Below are 18,172 nucleotides of genomic sequence, written 5' to 3' on the forward strand. Positions count from 1 at the left end.
AAGTGCTCTGACAAAGCAGTTCCTTAAGAGATCCTTTCAAGAACTTTGTATTGTAGACCAGTGGTCCCCAACCTGCGGGCTGCGGCCCGGTGCCGGGCCGTGAAGGCCATGGCGCCGGGCCACGGCTCCCCCCCCCGCCCCCCCCCGCAGTAAAAAACTTCCCAGGCCACAAGCTTGCGGCCCGGGAAACTTCTTACTGTGGGAGGATGGGGAGAGGGAATCAGGGCCGGGCCGCGCATCCGCGCATGCACAATGCGCGGCCGCGGCCCGATGTGCGGGCGTGGCCTGCGGGCGTGGCCCGATGCCCTGCCAGTCCCCAGCCTCAGAAAGGTTGGGGACCACTGTTGTAGACCAGTATAATTATTCCCCGGTTGTTGCTTGTTGCGGAGGTGGTTAAAAATATGGTTTCTGTTAAGGCCATCATATGACTGGGGGTGAAATATAAGATTTGAAGCCAGGACTTTGCAGCTTAGTCTATGGCTGTTAACAGCTCCATCTGACACAAGCAGGAGGAAATCCCATCCCATTCCTCCAAATGTCAACTTCCTTGTTGTTTGGGCTGTTCATGCTGGCAATGTTCACTATTTTAGTACAATACTGCCAAATAATATAAAGAATTGAGCTAGGCTGCAGCTTCTTGTGAAGAGTAGATTCGTAAACGTCATAAAATCATATGGCTGAAATGTTCATATAAGTAGCGGAGTACAATCTCCATTAGTATGACTACTAAATAGAGCTCTAAAAACATATTTGACTTAATTTGAGAACAAATTTGCTTTATCGTAGGCTTTTACTTATAAAATAAAATAAATAAGTGTAAATTTCATAATAAACCTTATCTGTGGATTGTTTTATATGTTGCAAAATGTTTCTGTAATAAACAGTATATACTGTTATAAATAGTAGGTTAGATCCAGCAGTAGTTTTCCAGTAGTGGGAGATGACACTTTTTACTGATTCCCTTTCTCAACGTAGAACCCCCAGTTCATCTTTTATGGTCTTGTATCTCCCAAGAGTTTAATGGGATACAATGGAGCTGGGATGCAGGAAATTTCTGTACTATCAACAGAAGTGTCTGCCACTGGATCCAACTAAGTTGCTTTAATTTTCACAATTTATAAATGGTTCTCGTCTAAGTGGCTCTCAGTAGTATACGGATATTCAAGTATATGAATATTCAGCCTTGAGCTGGGTGGCCAGGAGTGGCAGTGAATAAATGCAATTTTAAACAAAGTGACATTGAAGCTGAAATTAAAAATCATAGAAGCAAGTAAAAACAGCATTTCTATTGGCAACTGATAATTCTATGTATGCCTTGTGTATCTGTATTGCATGCTGAAAACTGTTTGTATTAATAACTATGGTTCCTTTTTTCATGTTGACAGTCTGTTAATTTCCCCCCAGTAATTCCCTTGAAGTAAATATAGTTTTAATTAAAAAATTTCTTACACTCTACAGTAGTAATTTTCAGTTTTTGACATCAGAATCAATTGACAGGAGGAACCAGAGATATGACCACACTGCTATCAAGGCAGGGACTTTATTCAGCCACCCAAGAGAGTCAGGGCTAGGAATCATAAGCACTAGAATTTATGACAGTGAGGAAATAACCAAAGGTCAGCTCCATAGAAGAATCCTCTCCAGCCACTGAGTATCTTCATCTTACCATCTTCGAGTGGATGGAACAGGAGGGAGGAGGCTTGCTCTGTGTGTGTGTGTGTCTGTGTACCACTGTTCTGTAGTGTTATAAGGTAAAAGGTAAAGGTATCCCCTGTGCAAGCACCAAGTCATGTCTGACCCTTGGCGTGACGCTCTCTAGCGTTTTCATGGCAGATTCAATACGGGGTGGTTTGCCAGTGCCTTCCCCAGTCATTACAGTTTACCCCCCCCCCCCAGGTATCCCCTGTGCAAACACCGAGTCATGTCTGACCCTTGGGGTGACGCCCTCCAGCGTTTTCATGGCAGACTCAATACGGGGTGGTTTGCCAGTGCCTTCCCCAGTCATTACCGTTTACCCCCCAGCAAGCTGGGTACTCATTTTACCGACCTCGGAAGGATGGAAGGCTGAGTCAACCTTGAGCCGGCTGCTGGGATTGAACTCCCAGCCTTATGGGCAAAGCTTTCAGACGGCTGCCTTACCACTCTGCGCCACAAGAGGCTCTTAAGAGGCTCTTATAAGTAGTGCTATATAAGTTCCAAATTTATATTGTCAGTTTTAAACAGTTTTATCTGTCTGGTTTAATAGTGATTTGATTGGTTTAATGTAACTTGTTTTACTTTTAATTTGTTTTATGGAATTTGTAAGGTGCCTCAGGAGTTTAAGAGTATGGGTATAAATGCTTTAAATTGTTAAAATACAAATGTGCTTGAGAGTGTTGGGAATAAATTCCATTGGACTTCCTTTGTATTTCTAAGTAAATGTGCTTCAAAACGTACCATAGGACTTCTAGTGGAAGATGTGCGAGAGAACTTAAGTTTCCACTTGAAACCAGATTTGAATCGCTACTTTTCCAGATATGGATAAAATAATGGGGGGAAATGAAACTTTAAAAAATGTGTAATGAATATTTAAAGAGTATTAAAATATATGAGGGGGCAATCAGTATTTTTGATTATATGTCAATACAGGCAAATATAAATGAAACTGAAGAACATTGTTTTACTTAACACTGGAATTCTAGTTCATGCAACAATATTTTATATCTAACTGATCTGTCTACCCATGTTCCTCTTCTTACACCATCCCATTACATTTGAATGAGATGACACTTAAATGTGGGTAGAGCTGTGGGACCCTAGATATTTCTTCTAATCCTGGCTTTTATACTTAAAGCACAGACAGCATACTAAACCTCTCTGAACCTGTGTTCTCATCTTTTAATAGGGATAATACTTCCTCAAGGAGGTTTCTATGGATTTGTCCATTTTTCTTCATTACATATAACATGCTGTACATTTAATTATTACATACTACAAATGTAGAAGAAACGTCAGAGTTTGAAGGAATTTTTGTTGAGCAAATAAAGGATTTCTAAAAGTTCCCTCTCACTTTAGTTTCAACCAGTCCACATGTGACAATGCTTTCTTTTAATTTTCTTTCTTACAATTTTTGTAAGGTTCGTTGTATTTTTGAGTGGGAAATAAAGAAGTGTGACATTCTCTCCCCCCCCTTACTTTTGATGCTCTGTCTGCTGCAGCATTTGCAGCTTTAAATAGGCTTTAAGATATGACCATCTGTGTGGGTGATTGTAGTACCTGTTCAGAGAGTTACAAATAATCTGGGATAAAGCTTAAAAGAAGCAGCAGAGTTCAGCTGGAGCATAAGGAGGTTTCAGATCTGTCTTAGATATCCTAGGGCAGTTGCTGGATTCTTTTGAGTTAGTTAGCCTTGGACTGAGACTCCATTTAGCACTTGAAATGACGAAGTCAAACCTGCACATAGGGATTGCAAAATTGGTTGCCAAATAGCTCATATTATTTATTTATGTTTCAAATTTTATTCCACCCTTTCTCAAAAAGACTCAGGGTGGATTATTGTGTTTCTTCTAGCTCACTTAGAACAGTAAGATCTCTAGTTGTCTGTCCCTTTTTATCTGTAGGGTTTTTGTGCAGGGCAACACAAATACCAAAGTTTTTTATTCTTTGGATCTTCTCCTTAAAATGATTGCCTATATGCAGTGCCTGCCTTCAGATCCAGTAGTTTGCTGCCTACACAGACATAGGTGGCAGCTCAGCTGTAATGATGATGATGAAGAACTTCTTCCACTCTATTCCAGCAGTCACACTAAAGTCCAGGAACACCTTGGAAACACATTTCTGAGCAAAGATGACAGTACCTTGTGGCCAAGTAAGAATGCTTCTTATGTGTTGCTAATAATTTCTGTTTTCAGCTGCCTCATGTATAACTTATTTCATATAGATAAGTGTATTTGTTGTTTTTATGGTTTATTTTATGTAAATATAATTTATTATTATAGCTGTATTAATTTTTTAAGAACAATATGACACATACTTCTACTACTTAATATTTATGTGACACCAAATGTGCTTCATTTATATTAAAATTAAATTTGATCCTGTTAACTAGTGTTTTATAAATTTAGGAGAATTTTTTGTTCCATAAAGCTAACCTTCGCTGTCTTGAAAACAGCAAATCTTGTTATTAACTCAAAAGAGTTGGATCCTGTGGAGGATTTTTGCCAATTAACCCCACCAATAACAGATACCTCATTGTCCCCTTTACGCTGTTTTTGGGGATTACATTATTTGCAGGCGCAACATATGGGGGGGCATTTGATCTTCAGCAGGAGATGGGAAGTAAGAAAGTTTCTCTCTGATAAAAGAAATTCTCTCAGTGACTATGTTGGGTGAGATCTGAGCCAAATAGTTTAGTCTACAATTATAATTTTGCTTCTTAATCTGTGTGTTCAAGTAGGGCACCCAACAGTTCTTGGGATGGCTCAAGAAAGTGCATGAAAGACTAAAAAATATTTTTTTTCTAACAACTTCCTGCTGATGTTTTGGCACAGGGATTGTTTGAGGACTTAGAGAACAAACTAATCTCCTTGTCTTGCCCATCATGCTGCCTTTCTATCTGTTTACTATCCACAATTCATGAAAATGCCTGAACCCCATCCCTTGCACTCCCTTGCTCCTCTTTCATTTTTAATTGACCATTTTTTTCATATAATAGCAATCACAATATCTCTGCCAGTCAAGGGGTGAATAGGTTATACCTCTTCATCTGTAATTTGCAAATCAAGTAGACAGCAGAGGATTTCACAACAAGTTTGTTCTGTGTCTAAATGTTACAGATTCTTTTCAGTCCTTCAAAATGTCCTCAATTAAAGTTATAGTAAGTTACAAGGAATTTGATAGTAATAACTAAATACAGTAGCTTAGTTCTGTTGTTTCATTAGAATGACAGCTCTATTTTTAGTCCCCTGATTCATTCAAATGCCTTGGATTTGAATAAACTGTAATTTATTCATATACTTAAAGTGGATAAAAATGTCATCATAATTTTCATATGTTTATGTTCTAAGTTCATTATTAGTAGATACTTTTGTTTTAATAATCAAATATTTAGTTCAAAAAGCTGGGGAAAGTCATTTTTAGCATGTTTTTATACCTTCTGAAAATCGACGTTTAAAGAAGAGCTATAATTTGTTTTTACTGGAGAAACCTGTAAAATATACCTCTTTTGAGAAGATATCCCTCTTTCCCCTAACAATTTGTTAATGTTATCTTAATGAAGTATTCCAGACTTTATCCAAGAACATATAAAATGATCAATTTCGGTGTCCAGTATGCACTTATTGGGAGGGTAATCTTTCTTTATGATTATAAGTTCCCTTTTGGCTTTATTTGTAAGGATGACAAAAACACTTTATTTTTGTACTGCACTGAACAAGTAAACTATTTCAAATACCTTGGCCCCAACCTAACCTTTAACAACAAATGGGCCTTTCATAGAAAACAGGTAGGATCCCTAGCCTTGCTAACCAGATTTTACCATCCAAAGGGAAACAAGAATATTCTGGCTGCATTAAAAATTTATTCTATGAAATTCATTCTGCAAATGTTATATGGCATTCCAGTGTGTATCACAGATTTTAGTCATGAACTTGAGTCCCTTCACTCCATGTTTGCCTACTAGAGGTATCCAAAAATGTTGCCAACCAAACCATCCTTGCTAAACTTGGGTCAGCAACATTTGGCCTTAAGAGCTTGGCTACTGACCTTTAAGTATTGGCTGAGAATCCATTTCTTAGCCAGTTCTGGAAGCCTATTAAGTGATTCTTATGTCTCTAGTTGGTACAATACAAAATTGAAAAGTTTTGGGCTAAATATTGTTTGTCTTCTAGGTCTGAGTGAAAAAGACTTACTTAAGACAATTTTGTGAAGATTTGACGACATTGAAACTCAAATGTTGTTTTCTACTCAATACAACACTTGCTCCCCCGAGTTCTGGGATATCCTTCCAAAATATAAAACCTTGCCAACACTAACACTAACACTAACATATCTAATTCTCTGGACTCCCATTTAGCAGAGGGCCTTCTTACTATCAGAAGTTGATTCCTTCATTTCTAGTATGTCTTGGGGAAAGAAAATCTTGAACTGTTATGGAGGTTCTTACATGGTACTGATAAAAGAAATCATGCTTCCACCAGTGAACCAAAATAGAGATAAGGTACTTGGTAAATTGAGCTTAGTAGCAGGTGCATATCAGAGTGAAAAGGGACAGAAAAGGTCAATATAGAATTAAGGCAGTGCAACTCAATTAATTGCTGAGAAAATTGTACCTCTTGACCTCAGGGCTTCTACCAGTCCCTATGCATCTGCTGCTTTGTCTGACTGCCTGCTTTGCATTCCCTATTGCCACATTTTTCTGTGCATGTGAGGATAAAGTTTTAAAAGGCATTTGAGTTAACAATCAGCAATTAGAGACTGAGATTATGATAAAAATGATTTTCACATTGTACATGCATAGTATTATTAAAGAAACAAATTTGGTAGATATGCCTTTATTGAGCACTGGAAATGTAAAAAGTGTCCAGTTACAATTAGGATTGACAGCCCCCAGCTGATCTCCTGGCAATTGTTCTCCAAACAATAGAGATCAGTTCTGCTGGAGGGAATGGCTGCTTTGGATGGTGGACCCCATGATATCATACCTTGCTGAGCTCCTTCTATTCCCCAAACCCCAGGAATTCACCAACCCAAGTCTCCAGGAATCCACCAACCCAGAGTTGGCAACCCTTGTTGTAACAGAGTACAAAATCCAGAGAATAAGTCACCCTGTTAGAGATCCTGTGATATCCCTTCTGTCATTGCTTGCACGTCCATGGTGACACACAAACCGAACAACCTAGACTGACTTCTGGCGGCTGGCCAGTGACAAAGTACAGGGAATAAGATTTAAACCACTGACTGTATACTGTGTCAGAAATGCCCGTTCAGCATCAGTTTACACCATAACTACTTTAAAAACATTTAGCTATTTTTCGGAAGCTCTTTATAGAGTACTTTGTTAAGTACTTTGTTCTACTGCTTCATATTAAAATACCCTTATAGATTATTCGAGAACGGATCATTTCTACAGCTAAATTAGAATGATAGAATGATTAGAATTCCATATGTTTTCATTATGTGGGTTAATAAAGATAAGTTTTGTCACTTGCAAAGAAACATTTTCTTTTATTATTTCAGTTGTAAATAGAGCATGGCAATTCATAAAAGAGTTTTTTTTTGTTGCTGTTGCCCAGCAATATCTGCCTTTAACATCTCTGGCATGACACTTTGATGTTTATTTTTAACCAGCATTGTTTCATTGCTTCTTAACACAGAATAGCCAGAGAGAGAGAGAGGAGAGAGAGAGAGTAGAAACAAATGCCAAGATTCTGATACTTTAAAAAGCATGTGATGGATAGTAGTTGGAAATAGTTGGAAATATAAACTAGTATTATTATTTTTATATACTGTTCAATACTGGGCAAACAAATACCTTATATTAAAAAATATAAGAAGATAAGAAGATAAGAAATAAGAAGCAAACAAACTAGTTAACACAAGGAATAGCTTGACTTTCAAGCCTTGGATGCTTCTGAGATGGTGTGTTCTCCTCTGACCTAGAAGGTACAGACACTCACCAGTAACTAAAGAATGTCCTTGTTGGTTGTGATAGAGCTCTGTGGTGGTGGGCAAGAGGAGAGCAATTCCCTCTTCTCTTGTGGTTGTGACTTGAGCAGTAGGATGGTCTCAATTTATAAGAACCTGCTGCATATGTAGGATGCCAACTTCCAGGTGAAACCTGGGGATCCCCTGCAATTATAGCTCATCTCCAGATTAAGAGGTCAGTCCCCTGAAGAAAATGGCTGTTTTGGAGGGAGGGCTCCATAGGATTATACTCCACTAATGTCCCTCCCTGCCCAAATCCTGCCTACTCTTGGCTCCACCTCCAAAATCTCCAGATATTTCCTAACCCAGAGCTGGCAATCTTTGCATGATAACATGTATGGTGACTTTCACTCAAAGTTAAAAACAACCTGTTGAGAAACTGTCTTGCTTCTCCCTGTAGAGGCTTAAATGTGTGCAAATGGGCAGGTGAAGCTTTTTATGGCATGTAGGAAAATCACATATTTTGGTAAATAACATGCCATTAAGCCTTTGTTAAGGGGGCAGAGCATTTTTTCTCCACAAATTACTAGAATTTATGGAGAAAACTGTAGGGAAACAGAGTGGAAGTATTCTTACACATCTGAGTTGTGCTCTGTATATATGAACTCATTCTGCAGTTTATTGTCATACTTTATAGCTGAAACCTGTGGAATTCAAAACATTCAGACAGAATATATATTGGGAATTATGAGTTTTAGAAAATGTAATCTATTTAATCTCCCTGATGCCAGTGGATTTTTGTCTCAAAGAGCTGTGTATTCATCCATGTTTTTTGTGATCTAGAGCAGGGGTAGTCAACCTGTGGTCCTCCAGATGTTCATGGACTACAATTCCCATGAGTCCCTGCCAGCAAATGCTACTAGCAAAAGAGCTATTGGCAATCTTAACGCTATCTACAGGATGTACAATTAGAACTGCTAGTCTGCTTTTGGAGGTGGGAGATCCTTTGCTTCCACTTGTTTTCCTCTGCTGCTTGTAACAACAACAGGATAAAAAGAACAACAACGAAATGGCCATCAGTTCAACAGTGTGACATCACTTTCAGCGGAAAAAAAACACCTGGAAGTAAGGTTGATCCTTGCTAGGAATCTCCTGAAAATTCTGGTTTTCATTGTGTCTGTGTTTTTCCCAGAAGTGACGTTGCACTGTTGCCAGCAGCCATCCCTCTCATGTCCCCATCACTCCAGTCTCCCCCTGCCTGGTAAATCTATGTACGGTAAAATCCTAAATAGTTATTTCCTAAGCCCATTAAGCCCATCATGCAATCAAACTCACTAGAAAAATCATTAATGCTGGGCACGGTCAGCGGTAAAAGGAAACGTGGTCGCCAAAGAATCCGCTGGCTCGACACAATCAAAGACGAGACAGGGATGACCATGAACCAACTAAAAAAACCGGCAAGAGACAGGGGCGTATGGCAAAGACTTTCCTATAGAATCACTAAGGGTTGGACACGACTGAATGGATTACATCATCATCAGGCCCATTAATTGCAATGGATTTAGCAAAATTCTGTTTAGGATTTCCATGTTAGTATAGTGTTCCTTCTACTTCTGCTTCATTGACTATGCTAAAGCCTTTGATTGTGTGGAGAAAAACAAATTGTGGCAAGTTCTTAAAGAGATGGGAATACCAGAGCATCTTATTTGTCTCTTGAGAAACGTATATGCAGGTCAAGAAGCAACAGTGAGAACAGAACATGGAATCACTGATTGGTTCAAAATTGAGAAAGGAGTTCGGCAAGGCTGTATACTGTCGCCTTGCCTATTTAACTTGTATGCGGAGCACATCATGAGAAAGGTGGGATTAGAGGAATCACAAATTGGGATCAAGATTGCAGGGAGAAATATCAACAGCCTCAGATATGCAGATGATACCACTCTAATGGCAGAAAGTGAAGAGGAACTAAAGAGCCTGTTGATGCGGGTGAAGGAGGAGAGTGCAAAAGTTGGCTTGAAACTCAACAAAGAAAACAAAGATCATGGCATCCGGCCCTCTCAATTCCTGGCAAATAGATGGGGAAGAAATGGAGATAGTGACAGATTTTATTTTCCTGGGCTCCAAGGTCACTGCAGATGGGGACTGCAGCAAAGAAATTAAAAGACACTTGCTCCTGGGGAGGAAAGCTATGGCAAATCTAGACATCATCCTAAAAAGCAGAGACATCACCCTGCCAACAAAAGTGCGTTTAGTCAAGGCTGTGGTATTCCCAGTTGCAACGTATGGCTGCGAAAGTTGGACCATAAGGAAGGCTGAGCGTCAAAGAATTGAGGCTTTTGAACTCTGGTGCTGGAGAAGACTCTTGCGAGTCCCTTGGACTGCAAGGTGAACAAACCGGTCAGTCCTAGAGGAGATCAGCCCTGATTGCTCCTTAGAAGGCCAGATCCTGAAGATGAAACTCAAATACTTTGCCCACCTCACGCGAAGGAAAGACTCCCTGGAGAAGAGCCTAATGCTGGGAGCGGTTGAGGACGAAAGAAGGGGACGACAGAGAATGAGGTGGCTGGATGGAGTCACTGAAGCAATAGGTGCAAACTTAAATGGACTCCGGGGAATGGTAGAGGACAGTAAGGCCTGGAGGATCATAATCCATGGGATCGCGATGGGTCGGACACGACTTCACACCTAACAACAACAACATAGTGTTCCTTCTGATGACAGTGAAAGTTTGTGCTTGTTTTGCTTGTTAGAAAGCACTGAAGTCTTTAAAAATGTTTAGAAGCAGTACTGAAGATTCCTCTCTCAACCCCATTTCTACTATTGGGGGTGTTGAAATAAAAAGCAGTAAGAGCTTCCATTCTATGCACTTTCAGAAAATAGTGTCTGACCTTGTTTCTTGAAAGAAACCTCAATTTTATTTTAATCTATACTCTAATCCAAAGATTGTTTTTGAGAAGTTCATGTATTGCCTGTTAGAAAAAAACAGGGCATCGGGATCTTTCTACCATTTCAGTGATCCCTAATTCCTCAGTGCAATAGTTCCTTTTTTGTGGGAAGTGAATATTCTGTGCTTTCATTCTGTGCTCCATTTATTGACACCCTTTCAGAAAATCTAAGAGCACTGGTTACAGTAGCCTGTCAGTTCTTTGCTGAACCAAAGTGGTCCGTCTTCATTTGTCTGATTAGCATTTGATATGTGGACCAGCTGCCACTTTGAACAAAAACGGATGATCAGAGACCTTTAATAATTGTATATTAATTCATGCATGCATCTTAACCATATGGGAGACATCTTTGAATGCACTGAGGCAAATTCATTGTGAGAGGAGGGTAAACGAAAGACCAATAGTACCTCCAGGGAGCAGAAAACTGTATTGGAAGATCTGTAAATCATCCTAATATGATCCATCTGTTTTCTTTTTGTTCTTTATGTTACATAATTATTTAATAATAATGCTAAACAATTGTAGTTGTCTGTGTGTCATAGCTTCATTTTCATTGCTGCAAAATCTCTCTTAAACCTAACAGAGCTTTAGGGATGTGGGTTTAGATATATATGGTATGCTTTGGGGCGAGGGAGGATCCAAATAACCAAATCAGTCGAAACCTGGAGAACTATAGGATATAGATATTTTTTCAGCTCCGATACCTGGATCTGAAAAATGTCAGCTTTTAATTTTTTTTTTGAAGTGTACATCCCAGCCCAGGTCTTCACTTCCTTGTCCTTTTTTGCCCCTCCCCTCTCCTACCAGGGGGCCACATTGACATGTTATTTATATTGCTATATTGATTGCTGGGGTATCTTCCTTGTTTGCTAGTCTGAGTTAAGTACTTTATGCAGTTTTAAACAATGAAAGTAGTTCTGTGACCAGATTGCGCATTTATTTGAGATATATGTGATCATATTAGTTGTTCAGATATTTTAGTTGTGGTGAAAATAATATGTTCCTCTCTTATTAGTGTGTTGGGTGTTGAGGTTGCCTGCAGATGGCAGCATTTTACTTTCTTGGTGATTCTGAAGATTTTTTACAGCTTGGGGAGGCAGCTAATTAAATTTCTCTTCCCACCCCTACCATCTGCTCTTTTTTACATTTCTGAAATTAATATAACAGGTAACTCATATACTGCTTCCTTATGAGGGTTCTTAAAGCTCTTTTCCACAAACACATGTCTCTGAGCACACTATAAGCTGCTGTGCCTGTTCCGGTTGTTTCAACATTAAATACATGGGGTTTGTCATTACGGTATGATAAAGAATGGTATTTCTAGAATGTCTTATTACCTCTGAAATTGCTATTTTAAGTAGTGTTTGTGATGGAGAAATATACAAAACGTAGAGATCTGTCAGTCAAATAAGGACTGCTGATTTTGTTAGATGAGAGCTACTGTATTGGAGTGGTTCAAATCCCTCTCTGTTACGAAGCTTCTAGGTGACCTTGAGATAGTTACTCTCCCAGCCTAACCCTTTTCTTGGGATGTTGTGAGGATAAAATCATGTATGCTGCTCTGAGGACATTGGAGGAAGAGTGGAATTTAAACTTACTAGATGGAGGAAGCAATATTACAGGATGAAATGGCATGAAATTATTGAAATCATGCAGTGATTATAACAGAAAATGCTAATTTAAAATTTCATTTTTTCTTGTGCACCAAAAGACTTATTTTTATGCCTTACAAATCTCTGCTATGAAATAATGGAGCTCAGGTTTACTGCTCTTATTCAGAATACTATTCTTGATAATTAAGGCCTTGGCTGGATGATATAGTTTACCATGTTTCAGACTGGTGATGTGATTTTTCAAACAGTGATATGCATTGCTCCATTTAAATCTATCTATCTATCTATCTATCTATCTATCTATCTATCTATCTATCTATCTATCTATCTATCTATCTATCTATCTATCTATCTATCTATCTATCTCTCATCTAATGCCGCCCTCCCCTGAGGCTCAGTGAGGTTTACATAAAACGTAGAAAACAATACAAGGATCTTAGTTTTTCCATAATGTATAGATAACCAGAACAACAATAATATTAACATTAATAGCTGTAACAGTGGTAATGGAGTATAACAGTGCAAACAGGTCCAGGGGCAGAACACATTAATGGGTTTTTGGGAGGGAGGAAGGGAGGGAGCAGGGGACCTGTAGATATTGCTGGTTTCGCTTGGTCTCAACCAAATGCCTGGCAGAAGAGCTCCTTTTTGCAGGCCCTGTGCAAATGTTTTAGCTCCATCAGGGCCCTGATCTCCTCCAGGAGCTCATTCCATCAGGTGGGGGCCAGGACAGAGAATGCTCTGGCCCTGGTTGAGGCCAGGTGGGCTTCTTTAGGGCCAGGGATCATTAGCTGGTTGGTGGTGGCGGAGCATAAAGCTTCTTTGAGGGGCATAGGCAGGGAGGTACACTGGGCCCTGACTGCATATGGCCTTAAGGGTAATTTTAAAAAGGTAAAGGTATCCCCTGTGCAAGCACTGAGTAATGTCTGACCCTTGGGGTGATGCCCTCTAGCGTTTTCATGGCAGACTCAATACGGGGTGGCTTGCCAGTCCCTTCCCCAGTTATTACCATTTACCCCCCAACAAGCTGGGTACTCATTTTACCGACCTTGGAAGGATGGAAGGCTGAGTCAACCTTGAGCCAGCTGCTGGGATTGAACTCCCAGCGTCATGGGCAGAGCTTTCAGACTGCATGTCTGCTGCCTTACCACTCTGCGCCACAAGAGGCTCATTAAGGGTAATTACTGGAACTTTAGCCTGATCCAGAATTCAACTGGCAACCACTGTAGTTGATGGAGAATTGGCTGAATGTGGGAACTCCATAGTATTGCTGTGAGGACCCTGGCTTCTGTGTTTTGGACCAGCTGTAGTCTCTGGGTCAGCTAAGGGCAGGCCTGCATAGAGCAAGTTAATGACTTTTAAGTGCTTTCCCATTGTGGTTTATCCCCACCATTCCCTTCTTTGAGCTCCTGAAATATGAATTGTCAAAAGCTTTCACGGCCAGCATCAACTGGTTGTTGTGAGTTTTCCCAGCTTTGTGGTTGTGATCTGGTAGTTTTATTTATTTATTTTATTTTGTGATTTCTTCAATGCTCCTCCTGGCATAGCTGACGAGACAGCTTCCAAAAAGTTATAGTAGAACAATTAATTAAACAAACCAGTTAATCATTAATTTAAACAAGTAATTAACTATTCAATCAATTAAAATAATTAAATGATTTGCCAGTAACGGTGACTAGCATCTTCAGAGGTGACTAGCATCTCCAACTAAAGAAAAAAAACACTGAGTTGAAGCTCCCAAATAAGGTGTAGTAAGTGTAACTGTTTATTCCTAAATAATGGCTGAAAACCACACCGGTTGGTTTTCCAGATAACTTCCTCAGCAGCTAATATCTGTATTAAATTAATAACATGAAATACGTGAAATGTATCCAATGAACACATAAATTACATTTTGGTATTACATTTGAAAGTATCATAAATAGCATACTGAAAACAACTTCCAAAACAAGAACAATAAAGTTCCACTGACAAAACATATCATGCATGCCAAATTTAGCTAGTATCCCTAGCCTTTTTTCTATAGTTTTGATAACTGCATTGTCTTTTGCTGTTCAGTACTTGAGCCTAGCATGGATAGGTCAATAATAAGGCTGAGCCCATGGTTTGAAAGTGAGCAAACATAATGCTGAGCAGATGGTAACCATAGTGCAAGTTTAAATAATTTAATAGACTCAGAGATAGAAGCATGCTTTCAGTGTACAATTAAATGCAGATTTAACATGTTGCTATTCCTGTACAGTGCTGATTATTGTACTAAGCTGTCATAATGCACAATTAGTATTAGCTGAAGTAGATGACAACCTGACTTCTAGTTTTAGTAAATTTTAATTGTTTCTCAGACCATAGCATTCAGTGAAAACCATGGGATTGTCTTTTTAAACAATGAATTAGGCTTTTTATTTTTTACCCGGAATATTGATCCACTATCTGCCACTGTTAATATGGGAACTGATAGTTCTGTACTTGCAGAAACTTTGTTTTGGTCGGCTCCTATGAATGAGTCCCATGCTCATTAGACAGAGACAGACCCTTGCATGCTCTTCCTCTAAAAGCTCAGTTTGTGCAAGATAAGTGTGCAGTTGCAAATGAACATTTTAGTAGAAGTGTGCTCTGTTGCAGAGGCTATCCAGGGTGGGCAGAATTTATTCATAGCACCCAGTCCTGTGTGAGCAATAGTGTTATTTCCGCATTTACAGGTGTGGACTTGAGATTCAGAAACAGAAACTGCATTCAAGCATCAAAATACACTGTGGTCTGTTTAAACTATGGTTTATGCAACTAACTCTAGATAGTCTTTATACAGACACCCCATCTGCTTCTTACTTGCTTTCCACTTCCCCTCAGTGAAGACATCCCTGTACTGCTGTCTCTGTGGCCAAGCAGGCACAAGGAATAGAGCTGCTCAGCAATCAGGGTTTTGCAATTTCAGAAATCAAAATGAATCACAACTAATACAAACGTGGTTAATAAAATGTAATTTGAATACCTGGTGTGGTGCTAACAAACCAGTGCTATCTTTTTGGAACATGTGCTTTCAGATATCACAACTAACCAGGATATTTTTTTAAGGAAAAAGAAATGTGGATTATAATCCACAATTGAAAGTGACACCTGAATGAAATTACTCTCTTACTTAAGGATCCAGTGTTTCCACTGGTAATTTGGGAAGTGACTTCCCTGTGCTTCAGAATTCTGCCCATGGGTATCCTTTGGTGCTTTGCATGTAATAAGGCAAAGTAATGCTAAGCCATTTTGCAACACAGGCAGGGTAAACATGCAGTTCTGAACTTTTATTCACTGGACTGTCCCCAGGGAAGTGGTAATTCATTTGTATTGATTATATCATTGATTTTTCTACACTTTAATCAGATTTTTTAAATCTTTTACAATCAGTCCTACCTTTGACCCACAGTTGAAACTCAGTATATATCTGATTTTTCTCTGAGTGGTGACTCAAATGATTACATTCAAATTGGGACCTTAATTAATTGAGTACTTAAATTAAAATGTAATTAATATTATATGAAAGGAGTCCTGAAGAAATTATCTGAAATTATATAAGATATTGAAAGAATGAAAGAATAAAGTGAGGTAACTCGCATGAGTATAAATGATGCTAAGTCAGAGATTCATGAGTTGAACAGCATGCACACAGAACAATAGGAGCTGAGAACCATTTCAAGCTTTCCAAGAACTTTCCTTTAAATTTTTGCAACGTTTTAAAATTATACTGGTGCTCCAGTCAATAGCATGCTCTTTGAGTGCTTAGTTAATCAGTGTTCTGCCTTCATATTTCTGCAATACCTATATTTATAGGAGCTGCAGGGGAGGGCAGTATATAAATATAATAAAGAAATGGGGAAGAAATGGAGATAGTGACAGAATTTATTTTCCTGGGCTTCAAGATCACTGCAGATGGGGACTGCAGCAAAGAAATTAAAAGACGTTTGCTCCTGGGGAGGAAAGCTATAGCAAATCTAAACAGCATCCTAAAAAGCAGAGACATCACCCTGCCAACAAAAGTGCGTTTAGTCAAGGCTATGGTATTCCCAGTTGCGATGTATGGCTATGAAAGTTGGACCATAAGAAAGTCAAAGAATTGAGGCTTTTGAACTCTGGTGCTAGAGAAGACTCTTGCGAGTACCTTGGACTGCAAGGTGAACAAACCGGTCAGTCCTAGAGGAGATCAGCCCTGACTGCTCCTTAGAACAGTGGTCCCCAACCTGCGGGCCGCGAAGGCCATGGCGCCGGGCCGCGGCTCTCTCTCCCCGCCCCCCCGCAGTAAAAAACTTCCCAGGCCGCAAGCTTGCGGCCCGGGAAGCTTCTTACTGAGGGCGGGAGGGCGGGGAGAGGGAATCAGGGCCGGGCCGCGTGGCCGTGCAGGCGCGGCCCGCGGGTGCGGCCCGATGCGCGGGTGTGGCCCGATGCGCGGGCGCGGCTGTCGCCCGCGGGCATGCCCTGATGCGTGGCTGTCGCCCGCGGGGGCGCGGCCCGCGGGCATGGCCCGATGCGCGGCCATCGCCCGCGGGGGTGCGGCCCGCAGGCGTGGCCCGACATGCGGGCGTTGCCGCGGCCCGATGCCCTGCCGGTCCCCAGCCTCAGAAAGGTTGGGGACCACTGCCTTAGAAGGCCGGATCCTGAAGATGAAACTCAAATACTTTGGCCACCTCATGAGAAGGAAGGACTCCCTAGAGAAGAGCCTAATGCTGGGAGCGATTGAGGGCAAAAGAAGAAGGGGACAACAGAGAATGAGGTGGCTGGATGGAGTCACTGAAGCAGTAGGTGTAGACTTAAATGGACTCCGGGGAATGGTAGAGGACAGGAAGGCCTGGAGGATCATTGTCCATGGGGTCACAATGGGTCGGACACGACTTCGCACCTAACAACAACAACAAAATAAAATAAATATATATCTGTAAATTTCGGCAGATAGTAAGTAGGCAGGAAGAGTTTTGTCAATGTTTGGCTTTTATGGCCCTTTCTTGCATGCCCAAGGCAATGACCAGGGTCAGGAGATGAATTTCCTCCAGGTCAGACTGGCCAGGGATTCTGGTTTTCGGGAGGGTGGGGAGAATAATCTGGGCATGAAATTGGAGTCATTGTGGGTGGGCAGGTAGTTGTGAGTTGCTTGCATTTTGCAAGGGTTGGACTAGATGACTCTGGAGGTCTCTTCCAAATCCATGATTCTATGATTTCTTTCTTCAATTATTTATTTATTTATATTTATATACCGCCCTCCCCGAAGACTCAGCGGTTTCAGATATATATATATATATATATATATATATATATATATATATATATATATATATATATATATATATATATATATATATATATATATATATATATATATATATATATATATATATATATATATATATATATATATATTGATTTTATTTATTATATATATTTATAGTTCTAGATAGAAGAATCATCACATGAAGAATGTCTAGTAATGATTAGATATTATGCAATATCCATGTATGTCATAACATATGTAATTGGTTTGCTACATGGTTTATTCCTGTCATAAGGAGAGTGCACTTTTATGCTGGTAGTTGGCACTGATGTCTGGACATTTTTTGTGATGAGGCATCTCACATTGTCACATTGTATTATGGGTTGAGTCATGGTGGATTTGGTATTTTGACTGACTGGTGATATGATAGTAGGAGTATATCACGCTTATCATTGTGTGACTGTTGTCTTGTCTTGTATTATACAACTGCTTTTTCATCTGCTGGAGACAGCTTTTTTAATGGAATTTTCTGCTTATGGTTTTGTTGTTTGCCTGTAGGTAGCTAAAAAGTGGAGGTTGGTGGCTTTCCTTGACATCCTGTTATGTTGAGGAGTTGAAAGATTTTGAAATACCCATGGAGATGTCTTGAAGTTCAAGTGATAGAAAGCCCTTACTAAATCTTGTCAATTGTATCTGCAATTAAAGCATAATCCCTAATAGAAATACTATTGGCATTTGGATCA

At 39.8% G+C, this 18,172-nt stretch overlaps 1 protein-coding gene across 6 annotated transcripts in view; it reads left to right on the forward strand.

Moving 5' to 3' along the window:
* The window catches only part of NHSL1 (NHS like 1), a 194,951-nt gene that overhangs the window by 103,311 nt on the left and 73,468 nt on the right, over positions 1-18,172 (forward strand). Inside the window, exon 1 of one of the 6 annotated variants that reach the window (XM_077351442.1) lies at positions 3,338-3,847. The exons of the other annotated variants lie outside the window; for them this stretch is intronic. Coding sequence (XP_077207557.1) covers positions 3,661-3,847 — 187 coding nt within the window. The 5' untranslated portion in view covers positions 3,338-3,660. Of the gene's footprint in view, positions 1-3,337; positions 3,848-18,172 lie in introns of those variants that run through there. 6 annotated transcript variants of the gene reach the window in all.

The sequence above is a fragment of the Paroedura picta genome, chromosome 1 (genome assembly GCF_049243985.1).
Source record: "Paroedura picta isolate Pp20150507F chromosome 1, Ppicta_v3.0, whole genome shotgun sequence".
In the NCBI taxonomy this organism is placed as follows: Eukaryota; Metazoa; Chordata; class Lepidosauria; order Squamata; family Gekkonidae; genus Paroedura; species Paroedura picta.